This window comes from Emys orbicularis, chromosome 1 (genome assembly GCF_028017835.1).
Source record: "Emys orbicularis isolate rEmyOrb1 chromosome 1, rEmyOrb1.hap1, whole genome shotgun sequence".
Classification (NCBI taxonomy): Eukaryota; Metazoa; Chordata; order Testudines; family Emydidae; genus Emys; species Emys orbicularis.
This window is the reverse complement of record NC_088683.1, coordinates 359,456,441-359,468,603: the sequence shown is the minus strand read 5'-3', so window position 1 is coordinate 359,468,603 and position 12,163 is coordinate 359,456,441. Positions and strand designations below refer to the sequence as shown.

Below are 12,163 nucleotides of genomic sequence, written 5' to 3'. Positions count from 1 at the left end.
TCCAGGGGAGATGTAAACACGGAACACTTTTATCAGCCCTCCCCCAGGCCCGGATCCAGCCTGGCCTGGGCCATCTCCGCCTGGAAGGGAGCCCATAAAGACAGTTTGCTCTGCCTCTCTGTGAGATTATTGTTAATCTTAAAAGTAGAGTTAGACTGCCAAAGACACGCCATAGTAAAAGGGAAGGACTGGTGGATAAGGAAGCCACATTCCTTCCCTTTCTCCCCTTGGCTTCAGAAGGTAGTGAGCGGCTGCTTCCCTGCCCCGGCAGCACGTTCTTCCCCACAATGCAGGGAAGGGGGCAGGGAATAAGGGGAGGCTGGATTCTGTCCCCTACCCCCACCAATGCGCCGGACGTGGCCCGTCTGCCCCGGGGAGCCTGCACACGGGTGTAAGGGAGGATTCTTAACACCCCACATCCATCCCTATGTGAGCACGTTGTCTAAGCCACAATGCAGCGCTATAAGTTTGGAGCAGGGGAGTGATGAAAACCAACACGGTTTGGCTCAGATTTCCATGTTTTCCCGTCCTTTCACACAACGGCCCGGACGGCGCGTCTGTTTCAGACAGTGATGTGGCATAATAATCGTTTGTACATCTGCAGCGACGTTGGCCACGAAAGCTCATTACACACAGTAATCCCAGCGCCCCCGTGAGACGGTCCCCACTTTGCAGAGGGATACACTGGGACAGAGAGGCTAAGGGTGTGTCTTCATTGCAGAGTTAATGCGGGAGACCGGCACCTGGCTTTGCGCACCCAGTTCAGCCTCGCCTGGGTGGGCGTGTGCCCACTGCCTCCCCGCAAAAAGTCCTGTGATCCAGGCACTATTTCCAGCCCTGCCTCGCTGTGAGGCACTGAGCAGGTTTCAGGGCCACCCTGCGCTGCTGTGAAATGGGGACAACAATTTATGCCCGCTTTCACCAAGTGTTTTGACATCGCTGGGGGCAAAGGGGGCTCTGTGCGCCAGCCCCTCCGCTGGTGAAATTGGCACAGCTCCATTAATGTCCTGTGCTGTCAGCAGTCGGTGATCTGGCTCTATTGGGCATTGTCTCTTCCGGGTTTATACAGATCCCGGCACACGGGAGCCCCATTCCCGCTTGGGCTTTTGGACCCTCTCCTAATATAAATATTTAGAGCTAAGAACAATGTTACAAGTGCAGAGCGTTGTTACGATTCCTGTTTTCCTCACGCCCTGACTGTCCAAAAGCAGAAGCATCTAGAGAAACTGAGCTCCCAGAGAAACAGAAATGTGGAACAAAGAAATCTGCTCCAGAAATCCACTTACCTGCACAGCGAGGGCAGCACTGCTGCGGGTCAGTGACAGGCTTTACGCAATGCAGGGCTGGGCACTGGATTTGGTAACAGCTCACATTCACATTCTGTTTGCAGGGAGAGAGAACAGGGCTGCTCAGGGACAAAAATCCTCCCCCCGCAGGCCTTTATGAAGATGCTGCCTTATTTGGCCTTTTGGACTGAGCCAGAAGTGGAAGGCACTAGGCTGAGTTACCCCAGCTTAGGGTTTGGGCCATTGTATTTAAATTGTTGGGTAGCACCACAAGCTGCTAACCAGCGTATGATCCTTGACAAGTACAATGATTATGAGACTGTCTAACCAGTTACTAGAGGGGCCAGCTGGCCTGCAAACATTCTGCCCCGTGCACCGATCCTGTCAGATCTCCCTGTTCATCCAAACGGTGCAAAGCCTCAGCACTGCTTGACTCTTCACTAAGTTGATCTGGTCCAATAGGCTCCGTGGTCTTGTACCTGGGGCACTGCTATGGGACTCAGGAGACCTGAGATCTACTCCTCGCTCTGCCTGTGACCAGGCACTTCTCATCTCTGTGGCGCTGCTTCTCCTCCCACCCTTGGCCAGAAGCTGGGGATGGATCACCTGATGATTTTCTGTTCGTTCCCTCTGAAGCACCTGACATTGGCCGCTGTTGGATGGCAGGATACTGGGCTAGATGGACCTTTGGTCTGACCCAGCATGGCCATTCTTATGTTCTTATGCCTATTTGGACTGTCAGGTTTATGGGACTCTCTCTTATGTGTTTGTGCAGGGCTTAGCACAATGGAGCCTCAGTCTTCTTTGGGGAATGTCATCCTTTGCTCCTGGCCCTGGCCCCAGGGACCCATGTGTTTGTCACTCTAGACAGGATCTTCCTGTGTCTAGGAGGACTGAACATGGGAGAAAATGCAGAAGCTCTAGCTTGTACAGTACACAGCTAGTCTCCTCAGCAGGATGGGCTGCTGCAAGGCCATCACCCCCTGTACTCCAGTCCCTCCATTAGCTCCCAGTCCACTTCCATTGCTAGTCCAGGGCCCTGTCCCTGAACATGAAAGCTCTCAATGGGTCAGGACCCCACCGCATCTCCACCCATAATCCACCAACATGGCTTCCCGCCTCTGGGACAATGCAGCTTACGAAGCTGTGAGAGCCAGTGATAAAGCTTCACCATCCAGGGGATTCAGTTGTGGAATGAGTTTCCAAAAAGGATTAGGCTAATCCAGCAGCTGGTCACCCTTAAGGCAACTGCAAGACCCTTCTCTTTAATAGAGTGTGCCACCATAACTGGACTGATTAAAGGCCGCCAAAGCAAGGTTAATGCCCAGCGGCCCACTATAAACAAGTCTGGTAACAGCACCATTGACACCTGTTCTCATACTGTAGATCAGCACGACAGATTAGACTGTGAAGCTATACCTCCAAACAGGTGCATCGGATGCAGTACGTCAGCCCCTGAGGTTCCAAGTAGGGATGCCAGCTCTCTCCTGGACCGTACTTCTTGCCATTAAAATCACAGAACATATCTGGACCTGGAAATCAAACAGATGGACGTTATGCATGAGATGGAAGCGCTCTTGGAAACGCATTCTCCTTCCCCAGTTGACCGGCAGGGCTGAACCAATACTTCCTAGGGTCCATGTTAAGATGCAAACCCGAGCTTTTCGACTCAGAGTGTGTAACCTGGTGGTCCGGGCACTGACCCGTGGGACACCCACATTCAAGTCCCTGCTCTGCCTGCTTCAGAACAGAGTTTTCCATCCCAGATCGCTCTAAATCAGGCACAGCAGGGACTTAGATCTCCCACATCCCAGGTCAGGGCCTTAACCACCCAGCCATGCAACATCAGTCTTTTTTTACCAGAAACTGTGGAAACCGATACATCTCTGGACGTATGCAGTGTTGTTGTAGCCGTGTCGGTCCCAGGATATTAGAGAGACAAGGTGGATGAGGTAATATCTTTTACCTCACCAACAGAAGTTGGTCCAATAGAAGATATTACCTCACCCACCTTGTCACTCTAACATCTCTGGACAACGTTTAGGCTTCAATGAAACAACATCTTGTGGTGAAATTTCATTTCATTGGCAATGTTCCAACCAGCTCTTTTTCACCCTCATCTTGGATGCCCTGTGCTGTGTTCCCAGCAGCACCGCCAGGATAAGGTGTCGGGTAGAGAGATCTGAGATGGCATTATGTATGGGCCATCAGTGTTACAGTCTGGGACACATGTGGCCAGAACAGAGTCAACTTCAGAGTGTCTCAGCTTGCAGGACATGCAAGGTTTAATCCAGACAGTGAGTGAGACGCAGTGTTGCCAACTCTCATGATTTTGTCATGAGACTCATGATGATTATTGTTTTCCTTAAAGCCCCAGCTCCTGGAGTCAAGTGAATATGTGATGATTTCAGCCATCATTCTTAAAGAAAAAGTAAATTTCTAGCCCTCGTGGCTTTGGAGAAAGCTTCAAAATGTGACTCCAGTGCCCCCTAAAGTTTCAAAAAGCAGAAGGCAAATAAAAAGAACACCAAATCGATTATTTGTACATAATCTCATGATTTTAAAGCCAATCTTATGCTATTTGGCGAGCCTGACTCATGATTTTTTAACATTTGGGGTTGGCAATACTGTGAGAGAAAGAGAAGGACAGAGGGCAGATGAAGAAGCAAGATAGGAACGGACAAGCCAGCTGAAAAAACATTGAGGGTTTTTTGCAAAATATGTAGACAAAAATGAAAATGGTTTTGCTTTCATGGAAATTTTTCCTCAAAAATTTTCAGGTTTTCCTTGAAGAAAAAACAAAGAATCAAAAACTGATCATTTGTCAGGTTTTTTGGTTCTGAAAATTTCTGGGGGTGCGGGGATTTTTTTTTTTTTATTATTATTCTTTATTTTTGTGGTTTCATTTTTAGGGGGTTTTGGTCAAAAATCAGAAAATGTCGAGGAAACAATGTTTTTCAGAACTTTTTTCACGTCTTCAGAAAAGCCACTTTATGAAAGAAAAACTTCAGCTGCCCCAGCCTCTAATAAGAACTGGTGCCGTGCAGCTACGAAGCTCTGGACAAGCAGATAAGGTCTCCAAACACCCCCTCTGAGGTAGGTGGGTATAATCGCTGACACACTGGGAACAAAAGAGTCCTGACTTGTAGCCCCCTGCTCTAAACCCAAGATAATTCTCCCGGCCCCTTTTCAGTAGCAGTCGCAAACCACTGTGTACAGTGCAGACCTTTGTCTGATCCTTTGCACCATATGTGCCCCCAGCACAGACAGGCCTTACCAGGGATCAGACTGGCTCTGCAGTCAGGAGAGATTTGTTCCATCCCCCGAAGCATTTCTTAACAGAGCCAGCCAGTCTCTGCCAATGTGGATGTCTGTGGGAGCGAGAGCTGCTGAGATTGGGAAACTGCTCTCTCGCTCCATCACATAACATGCTGTGAAGTCACTGTAGATTTAAATGTAGTGGGCCAGATCCATCCCTGGCATCACTCTAATGACTTCACTGGTGTTGGACCAAATTCATCCCTCGGGTTATTCCACTGTCTTCACTGAGTGCAGGTGAATTTGGCCCAGCACTTGTCCCCAAGTAAAGAGAATTCTGTGCTGTGGGATGGTAAAAGGAGCCTTGCAGTTGTGGGATCGTTAGTCAGCGTAGCCTTCTGGCTCATGACTGTTTCACATCAGTAGGGCGATCTGAAACCACTTTTAGCTGAAGGTTGTTACGTTTCAGCTGTGTCTTGTCTCTTTAGACTGGCGCTGACTGTGAGGTCATACAGTAGCGAGCACAATGGGGCCCTGATCTTAGCGAGGGCATCTAGCTGCTGCTGTGACACAAATAATAATAATAGTAGTAATGCACAAGGATAAATGGTGTTAGTGCTCCAGGATACCACAAGCGGCGATGGTTAATCTACCGTCCCCTGACATTTTCAGGGAAGAATTTTCCCTCATCAGTGTCTTTTTAGAAAGGGGCTATATTCTGACCCCCTCGCTCCTGCGGATTTCCTTGGGATCATTAAGGTTTAATGTCAGCAACGGGTATCACGTTAGAGTAGCTGCAGTGTCTCAAACTACCCTGCAAATTGAGACCCTCACGAGTAAAGGCCCCTTTTGAACAAGTGGGTCTGAGTCTCTGTGTTCCTCAGTTTCCATGGGCCTGGTTTTCAGAGGCACTGAGCCCACACAGCTGCCACAGACCTCAAGCAGAGTCACGAGTCCCTCAGTACGAGGGGAAATCAGGGAAAGCTGGCCTAAGAGACAGGGAGTCAGTGGCAGAGCTGGGACCCCAGGACAGGCTGCCCAAGGGCCACGCTGCCATTGACTTTGTCACATGCTAAGGACCCTGCTGAGGCTTTTCCTGCCTAGCCATGCTGCAAGGGGCTCCGGGGACCACACCAGCAGCTGCTCCCAGAGCCCCGGTGCGCTTTGGAGGGACAGCAAGCACTTCCTCCTTCCCAGCCCTGACCCCCCAGCCTGGTCTGACATCCCCCATGTCCTTTGGCTGCACAGCCCCACTCGCAGTGCTGACCCCCGCTGCCTGTGCGCAGGACGCTGGGTCTCTTCCCTGCAGGTGCACAGGAAGAGGGAGGTGGCGTCTTTTCTGCTCAGGAGCATCCAGAATCCGGGTTTAACCCCTTAACAGCTGCCGTAGGGAACCGGCCAATGGATAAGGAGAAAGAGCTGCACTCGCCACCTGGAACAGTCAGACCCTTGGACTGAGGAGCCCTCTGGTATTTTAATCTGGGTTCGCTCCAAACTTCTAGGCCCAGCACTGCAGCCTCCCTTGTGCAGGGGGAGCATCCTGGAGGGGGCTCCCCGCATTGCACTCAGCATTGGCTAGCGGGATGGCTGCTGAACTGTGCAGCACACTGAGACCCACTCCCACAAGGCTCCTGAGCTCTGCCACCTTGGGAAGGGAGAGGCCGAGGCCAAGGAATCAGACACTCGACTGAGCTCAGCGCTGCCACTCAGCCACAGGACTGGAGCCTCCTTCCCTCATCTTTACGGTGCCTCCGAGGACACTTTGTCAGCAGTTACAGCAGCTACATTTGGGACAGGATAACCTGAAGGATACGTTCAATGGGCCCGATTCACTAACACTCAATGGCACCTCCTTGCACCACATGGCTCCCTGCACCCTTTCCACTATTACCCCTGGTTCCCACTGGGGAGGGGCCTTTCTAACTCCATAGGACTTCTTCAGCGGGAAGCCGAGTCCTGAATAAGCACATCCACAGACTTTCCCTGTTTGACGTTCTGCCACCAGGGCCCTCTGCCACACCCGAGGCTGATGGAAGCTGGTGTATGCCTGGGTGGATCCACTCAGCCCGGAACTGTCTGGCCTCTAGGACAGCAGCACTGAAGATGCCATTTGGATAGATCTCAGTGACTTGAATGGGATTCTCTTTCTTGTACCCTGAGCCGCTGCCCTGTTAGAGCCCAGCTGATAACAGACATGAACAGTCGCTCTCAGAAGAATTCAGCAAGGCTGATAAGACTGTGCAGGACAATAGCAAGCAAGGCTGGCCATGATCCTGGAGAAGAACTTGGCTACAGAACAAGCTGAGTTCGGACACACATGAAAGATGGAGACTGACCTCAGGAGGAAAAGACAGCTAAACAGGCTAAGAGACAGTGCCAGCAAAGAGTGATCTGTTGGTCCATCTTGGCCCAATTCTGCAAGGTGCTTAGCTGACTTCAACTGAGGCTGAGGAGGCTCGGCCCCTTTGAGGAATCACTCCGCATCGAGCCCTATGGGAGGAAGCTGGATTATAGAAGAGCCTAGGTGGAAGTGATGGGTGAAACTGAATGGGATAAAGCAAACCATGGAAGGGAAAACAAAAGGACCTAAACTAGGAGCAACTCCACTGAAGTCAAGGGAGCTAGATTGGTTTAAATGGGATCAGAATCAGGCCCAAAATGTACACAGGTAAATTACTGTATTCCCAAAGAGTTGGGTATGCTACAGTCATAGAACCACAGACATGTAGGGCTGCAAGGGACCTCGAGAGGTCGTCTAGTCCATCCCTCCACAATGAGTCAGGACCCAGTATACACAGACCATCCCTGGCAGCTGTTTGTCCCACCTGTTCTTAAAAACCTCCAGTGAAGGGGATTCCACAACCTTCCGGGGAAGCCTGTTCCAGAACTTAATTATCCTCATCATTAGAAAGTTTTTCCTAATAGCTAACCTAAATCTCCCTGTGACGTTGTGCAGTCTACATGGTTTTATAAAAACATGATAATAAGTGAATATAATATAACTGGGATAGTTTTATAAAAAATTTGATAATAAGTGACTATAATGCAAATGGGATATGCTTTGTGCAAAAGGTCTCTTGTAAGGTATCATTACAAAGCTCATAATCTACTGAGTGTGATCATCCTATTTGTAGAAATGTACCACTCTTGTATCTAAAACTAGAAATATAAAATGTAACTCTGAGGGCCTATTGTAATTATGTAAAGTGTGGGCCATTAATGATGGTTTGGAATCTTGATGACTCCCATTGTCTGCAGATGGCTGTTTACCTGTGAGTCTCCCTGTATATGTGTGTGCTGGCAAGTGAGTAATGAAGTCTTGCAGTGACATGTGATCATGTCACCTGAACTGGAATCCATCTTTAACCTGGTGCTTTTCCAGTGAGGGGAGGGGGTGGAAACCCAGAGAGACAAAGGGTTCCCGCCTTATGCAAAAGATATATAAAGGGGGTGGAAGAGAACAGAGAGAGAGAGGAGCCATCATGGAGAATCCCCTAGATAACACCTAAGCTGGAACAAAAGCTGTACCAGGGGAAAGAATGGTGCCCAGGCCTGGAAGGTGTCCAGTCTGAGAAAAACTTACTGAAGCATCTCTGAGGGTGAGATTATCTGTATTTAGTTTGATTAGGCATAGATTTGCGCATTTTATTTTATTTTGCTTGTGACTTACTTTGTTCTGTCTGTTACTACTTTGAACCACTTAAATCCTACTGTCTGTATTTAATAAAATCACTTTTTATTTAGTAATTTACTCAGAGTATGTATTAATACCTGGGGGAGCAAACAACTGTGCATATCTCTCTATCAGTGTTATAGAGGGCGAACAATTTATGAGTTTGCCCTGCATAAACTTTATGCAGGGTAAAACGGATTTATCTGGGTTTAGACCCCATTGGGAGTTGGGCATCTGAGTGCTAAAGACAAGCACACTCCTGTGAGCTGGTTTCTGGTAAACTTGCAGCTTTGGGACTAGTGATTCAGACCCTGAGTCTTTGTTAGAGCAGACTGGAGTGTCTGGCTCAGCAAGACAGGGTGCTGGAATCCTGAGCTGGCAGGGAAAACAGAAGCAGGGGTAGTCTTGGTACATTGGGTGGCAGCTCCCAAGGGGGTTTCTGTGATCCAACCCGTCACACTCCCGTAATGCAGATTAAGCCACTTCTTGTCCTACCTTCAGTGCACATGGAGAACAATCGATCACCATCCTTTTTATAACAGCCCTTAACAGATTTGAAGACTGTTATCAAGTGCCCCTCTCAGTCTTCTTTTCTCAAGATTAAACATGCCCAGTTTTTTCAACCTTTCTTCATCGATCAGGTTTTCTAAACCTTTTATTATTTGTGTTTCTAGCGGGGTGGTCACCCGCTCCTGCCCTGAAGGGCTTGAAATCAGACCTTGAAATCAAATCCACATCTTTCCTAAGGCCTGGTGCCTAAAACGGGACACAGTACTCCAGCTGAGGCCTCAGCAGTGCCGAGTAGAGTGGGATAATTACCTCCTGTGTCTTATATAAGTATAAGTCTTATATAAGTATGTGTCTTCTGCCAGGTGAAGTCGGCAGCAACCAGGGCTGGGTTCAATACCTAGGGGTTCCTTTTCAACAATACAGCACAGAACCGGCTCAAGCCCCACCCAGTAACCTGGGAAAATTACACACCATCCCATGGCGCCTCTGAGAGGCAAAACTTCCCCACTCACAAGCACAGAGCCTGAGTGTAGAAAAAAAACGTTTAATGAAAGGAGGGATGTCACCTGACCAGGGGCGGCTCTATGTTTTTTGCCGCCCCAAGCACGGCAGTCAGGCGGCCTTTGGCGGCATTCCTGCGGGCGGTCCACTGGTCACGCGGATTCGGCGGCGTTTCTGCGGGTGATCTGCCGGTCCCGCGCCTTCGCTGTACCCGCCGCCGAATTGCCACTGAAGCCGTGGGAACGGCGGACTTCCCGCAGGCACGCCGCCGAAGGCTGCCTGACTGTCGCCCTCACAGCGACTGGCACGCCACCCCCCGCGGCTTGCCACCCCAAGCACGCGCTTGCTGCGCTGGTGCCTGGAGCCGCCCCTGCACCTGACATTAATTAGGGAAAATGCCACAAGCAGGATTCATAATCATAGAACTGTGAGCAGGACACCCACCCCAGAGTGCGTGGGGCAGAGCCTTTCGCCTCGTGTTCTTGAGTTCTACAACCAAAAGTTCCTTTTCTGTGCCCCATTCTGCTCCCTCACCATACCCCCCACTCACAGTGGTTGTCCTTGGTCAATGAGGACTCAGGGTTCAGAGGTGCATCTGTGTGAACTCACCTCCCACCTGGGGAAGAAGGCACCTTGCTTGCTCTGGCATCTTAGCACTTGCTCTGGCTGGCTGTCCCATCAGCTGCAGTTCCTCTCCACTAGCTGCCCCAACAGCCACTTGTTCCACTCCTACTGGCTGCTTGTTTGCCGCTCCTGCCAGCTGATTGTCATTTACCTTCTGCTGCCACCTGCCTCCCTGCTGTGACCTCTGCAGGTCAGTCTCTTAGTGGTTGTCAGCTCCTAGTGATTTTCAGCTTTTAGCAGGCTGGGCAAAAATGCTGCCCCACCAGAAGTGATTTCAGCTCTCATTTGAGCACTTAAAATAATAAAGGCGCCTAATGGAGCCTATTTAGCTCTATCTTTGAACAGTGGAGGAATGAGGAACTGGTTAAACCAGACTTAGGAAGAGTCCACACCTCCTGATTGGGACCCATGTTCCCCCCCCCCTTACTTTCATAGGGGTCTGGCATTTGAGCCCCTGGCTTAACGAGGTACTTTCAGCTGAGGGTGACCCCCTCATTTGGGACTGGTTAAGCACAGTTCTGCTTCCCTTTATTCATACAATAAAGACAACAACATTGATAACAGCATCTCACTACCCCGGCATTCAGCATTAAAGTGATTTGTAACCCAACACCAGCCAAATTCGATCACTTTGAGCAACACAGCTCTATCTGCTGGATATCTAGGCAGCGTAGGTGTGTTCATGTAAATAGTTTGCTCCTAGAGTCTCTCCCCCTCCCAGCTAGCTGTCAGGAGAGAACTCATTCAGACCCTGCTTACACGTACAACACTAATGTCTTTCAATAAACTAGAGTTAAGGATGGTCTTGGGATTAAGCATTGGAGTAGGACGGAGGAGGGCCCGCATGCAATTCCCAGCTCTGCCAAAGACTTCCTGAGTGACCCTGGCTGAGTCACATATAAGCATCAGTTCCCTGTCTGTAGGGCCAGTAATCCTGTCTTGTCTACTTAGATTGTAAAATGATTCTCATGTAAGGGGGAATCATCAGCAGTTCTCTCATACCAGGTTTGCAGCCTGTCTGCACTGCTAGAGTGTGGCTTAGAATCTCATCTACTCTTTTCCACCCAGTGTTTCTTCTTAGATTTCAATACAGGAAACAGAGCACAGAAACACCACACTTTTGCGCCAGTGTCTGAAATGCCCACTTTCATACACCCTGAAATAATAATATTCACAGCAGGGCTGGCCAAAAATGTGCTGACAGAAAATTGGGGTTTTGACAAAACAATTTTTTTGGGTGGAAAGTGTCTGTTTTCTTGGAAACTTTTCCATTTAAAAAAAAATGAAAATCAAAAATGTTCCAATTTTTGGCCAAACATTTTTCAGTTTGGGGCAATTTCTGGCTTTAAAAGTTCAGCCAAAACCCCCTGAAAAATCAAACATTTTTGGACGGAGAATTGCTGAAAATCAAAAAAACATTTTCAGGTTTTTGACCAAAAGTTGAAATTGTCCTCAGGAAAAAAAGCCATTGTCCAACCAGCATTAAACTCACAGGTCTATATATTGCAGAAGCCTAAAAGCTAGGGCCCAGATCCTGCTTCCGTTGAAGTCTATGGCAAAACTCTTATTGACTTGAATGGGAATTTTCCCCAAAAACAGACATATTGGTTGGATAATAGTACATATGAATGACTGAAAATTGACTGTTGCATATGGCCAGGAGAAAATGTGATTCAATCTCTGTTACCATATAGTATAGTAAAAGATACTACATGTGTGTGTGCATACATTGTTTGTTTTGATCACTTAATCCGAGCCAGACTGATCTCAGGTATTATACCTGTGTAAATCTGGAGTTTCTCCACCAGAACCAGTGCAAATGCTCCAGATTCACATTGGCGTAACTGAGATCAGAATCTGGCTAGAAGCATGCCCACTTCAATGCATGCCAACAGGCAGGCAGTCCTAGAGACCGAGTGGCTTATGCTCTGTCATCAATAAGTACACACTTGTCACTGTATGTTATTAGCTGTTTAAAAGTGCTTAAGCCACCCCACATATTTCAGGTGATTAAAAAGGTTATGTCATCAGGAGGATTTAAGGTGGCTCGGGTGATGATGTTGCCATAAGGCAGCTGAAATTCTTATGCCACTTTAAGGATTTACAATGCTTTAAAATCTTACCCCAGTCTGGGGCTGTCCCGTGGTTCCAGGAGGTACTGACTGATGTCTTCGCTTTCAAAGGCGCCGTGCCCACTGACCATCAGCGGGAGTCAGGTGCCTTTAAAACTCTGCCCTTTCAGCACTTGGGGTGAAATCCTAGCCCATTGAAGTCAATGGCATTGACTTCGCCAGGATCTCACCCTTAGGCT

The 12,163-nt window shown here is 48.8% G+C and overlaps 1 protein-coding gene across 1 annotated transcript in view; it reads right to left on the bottom strand.

The window, feature by feature from the left end:
• CHRDL2 (chordin like 2) overlaps positions 1–12,163 on the bottom strand; it is a 63,341-nt gene that overhangs the window by 32,034 nt on the left and 19,144 nt on the right. The window contains exons 2-3 of the mRNA XM_065423381.1: positions 2,706–2,818; positions 1,287–1,380 (exon numbers count right to left, since the gene is read on the bottom strand). Coding sequence (XP_065279453.1) covers positions 1,287–1,380; positions 2,706–2,818 — 207 coding nt within the window. The remainder of the gene's footprint in view (positions 1–1,286; positions 1,381–2,705; positions 2,819–12,163) is intronic.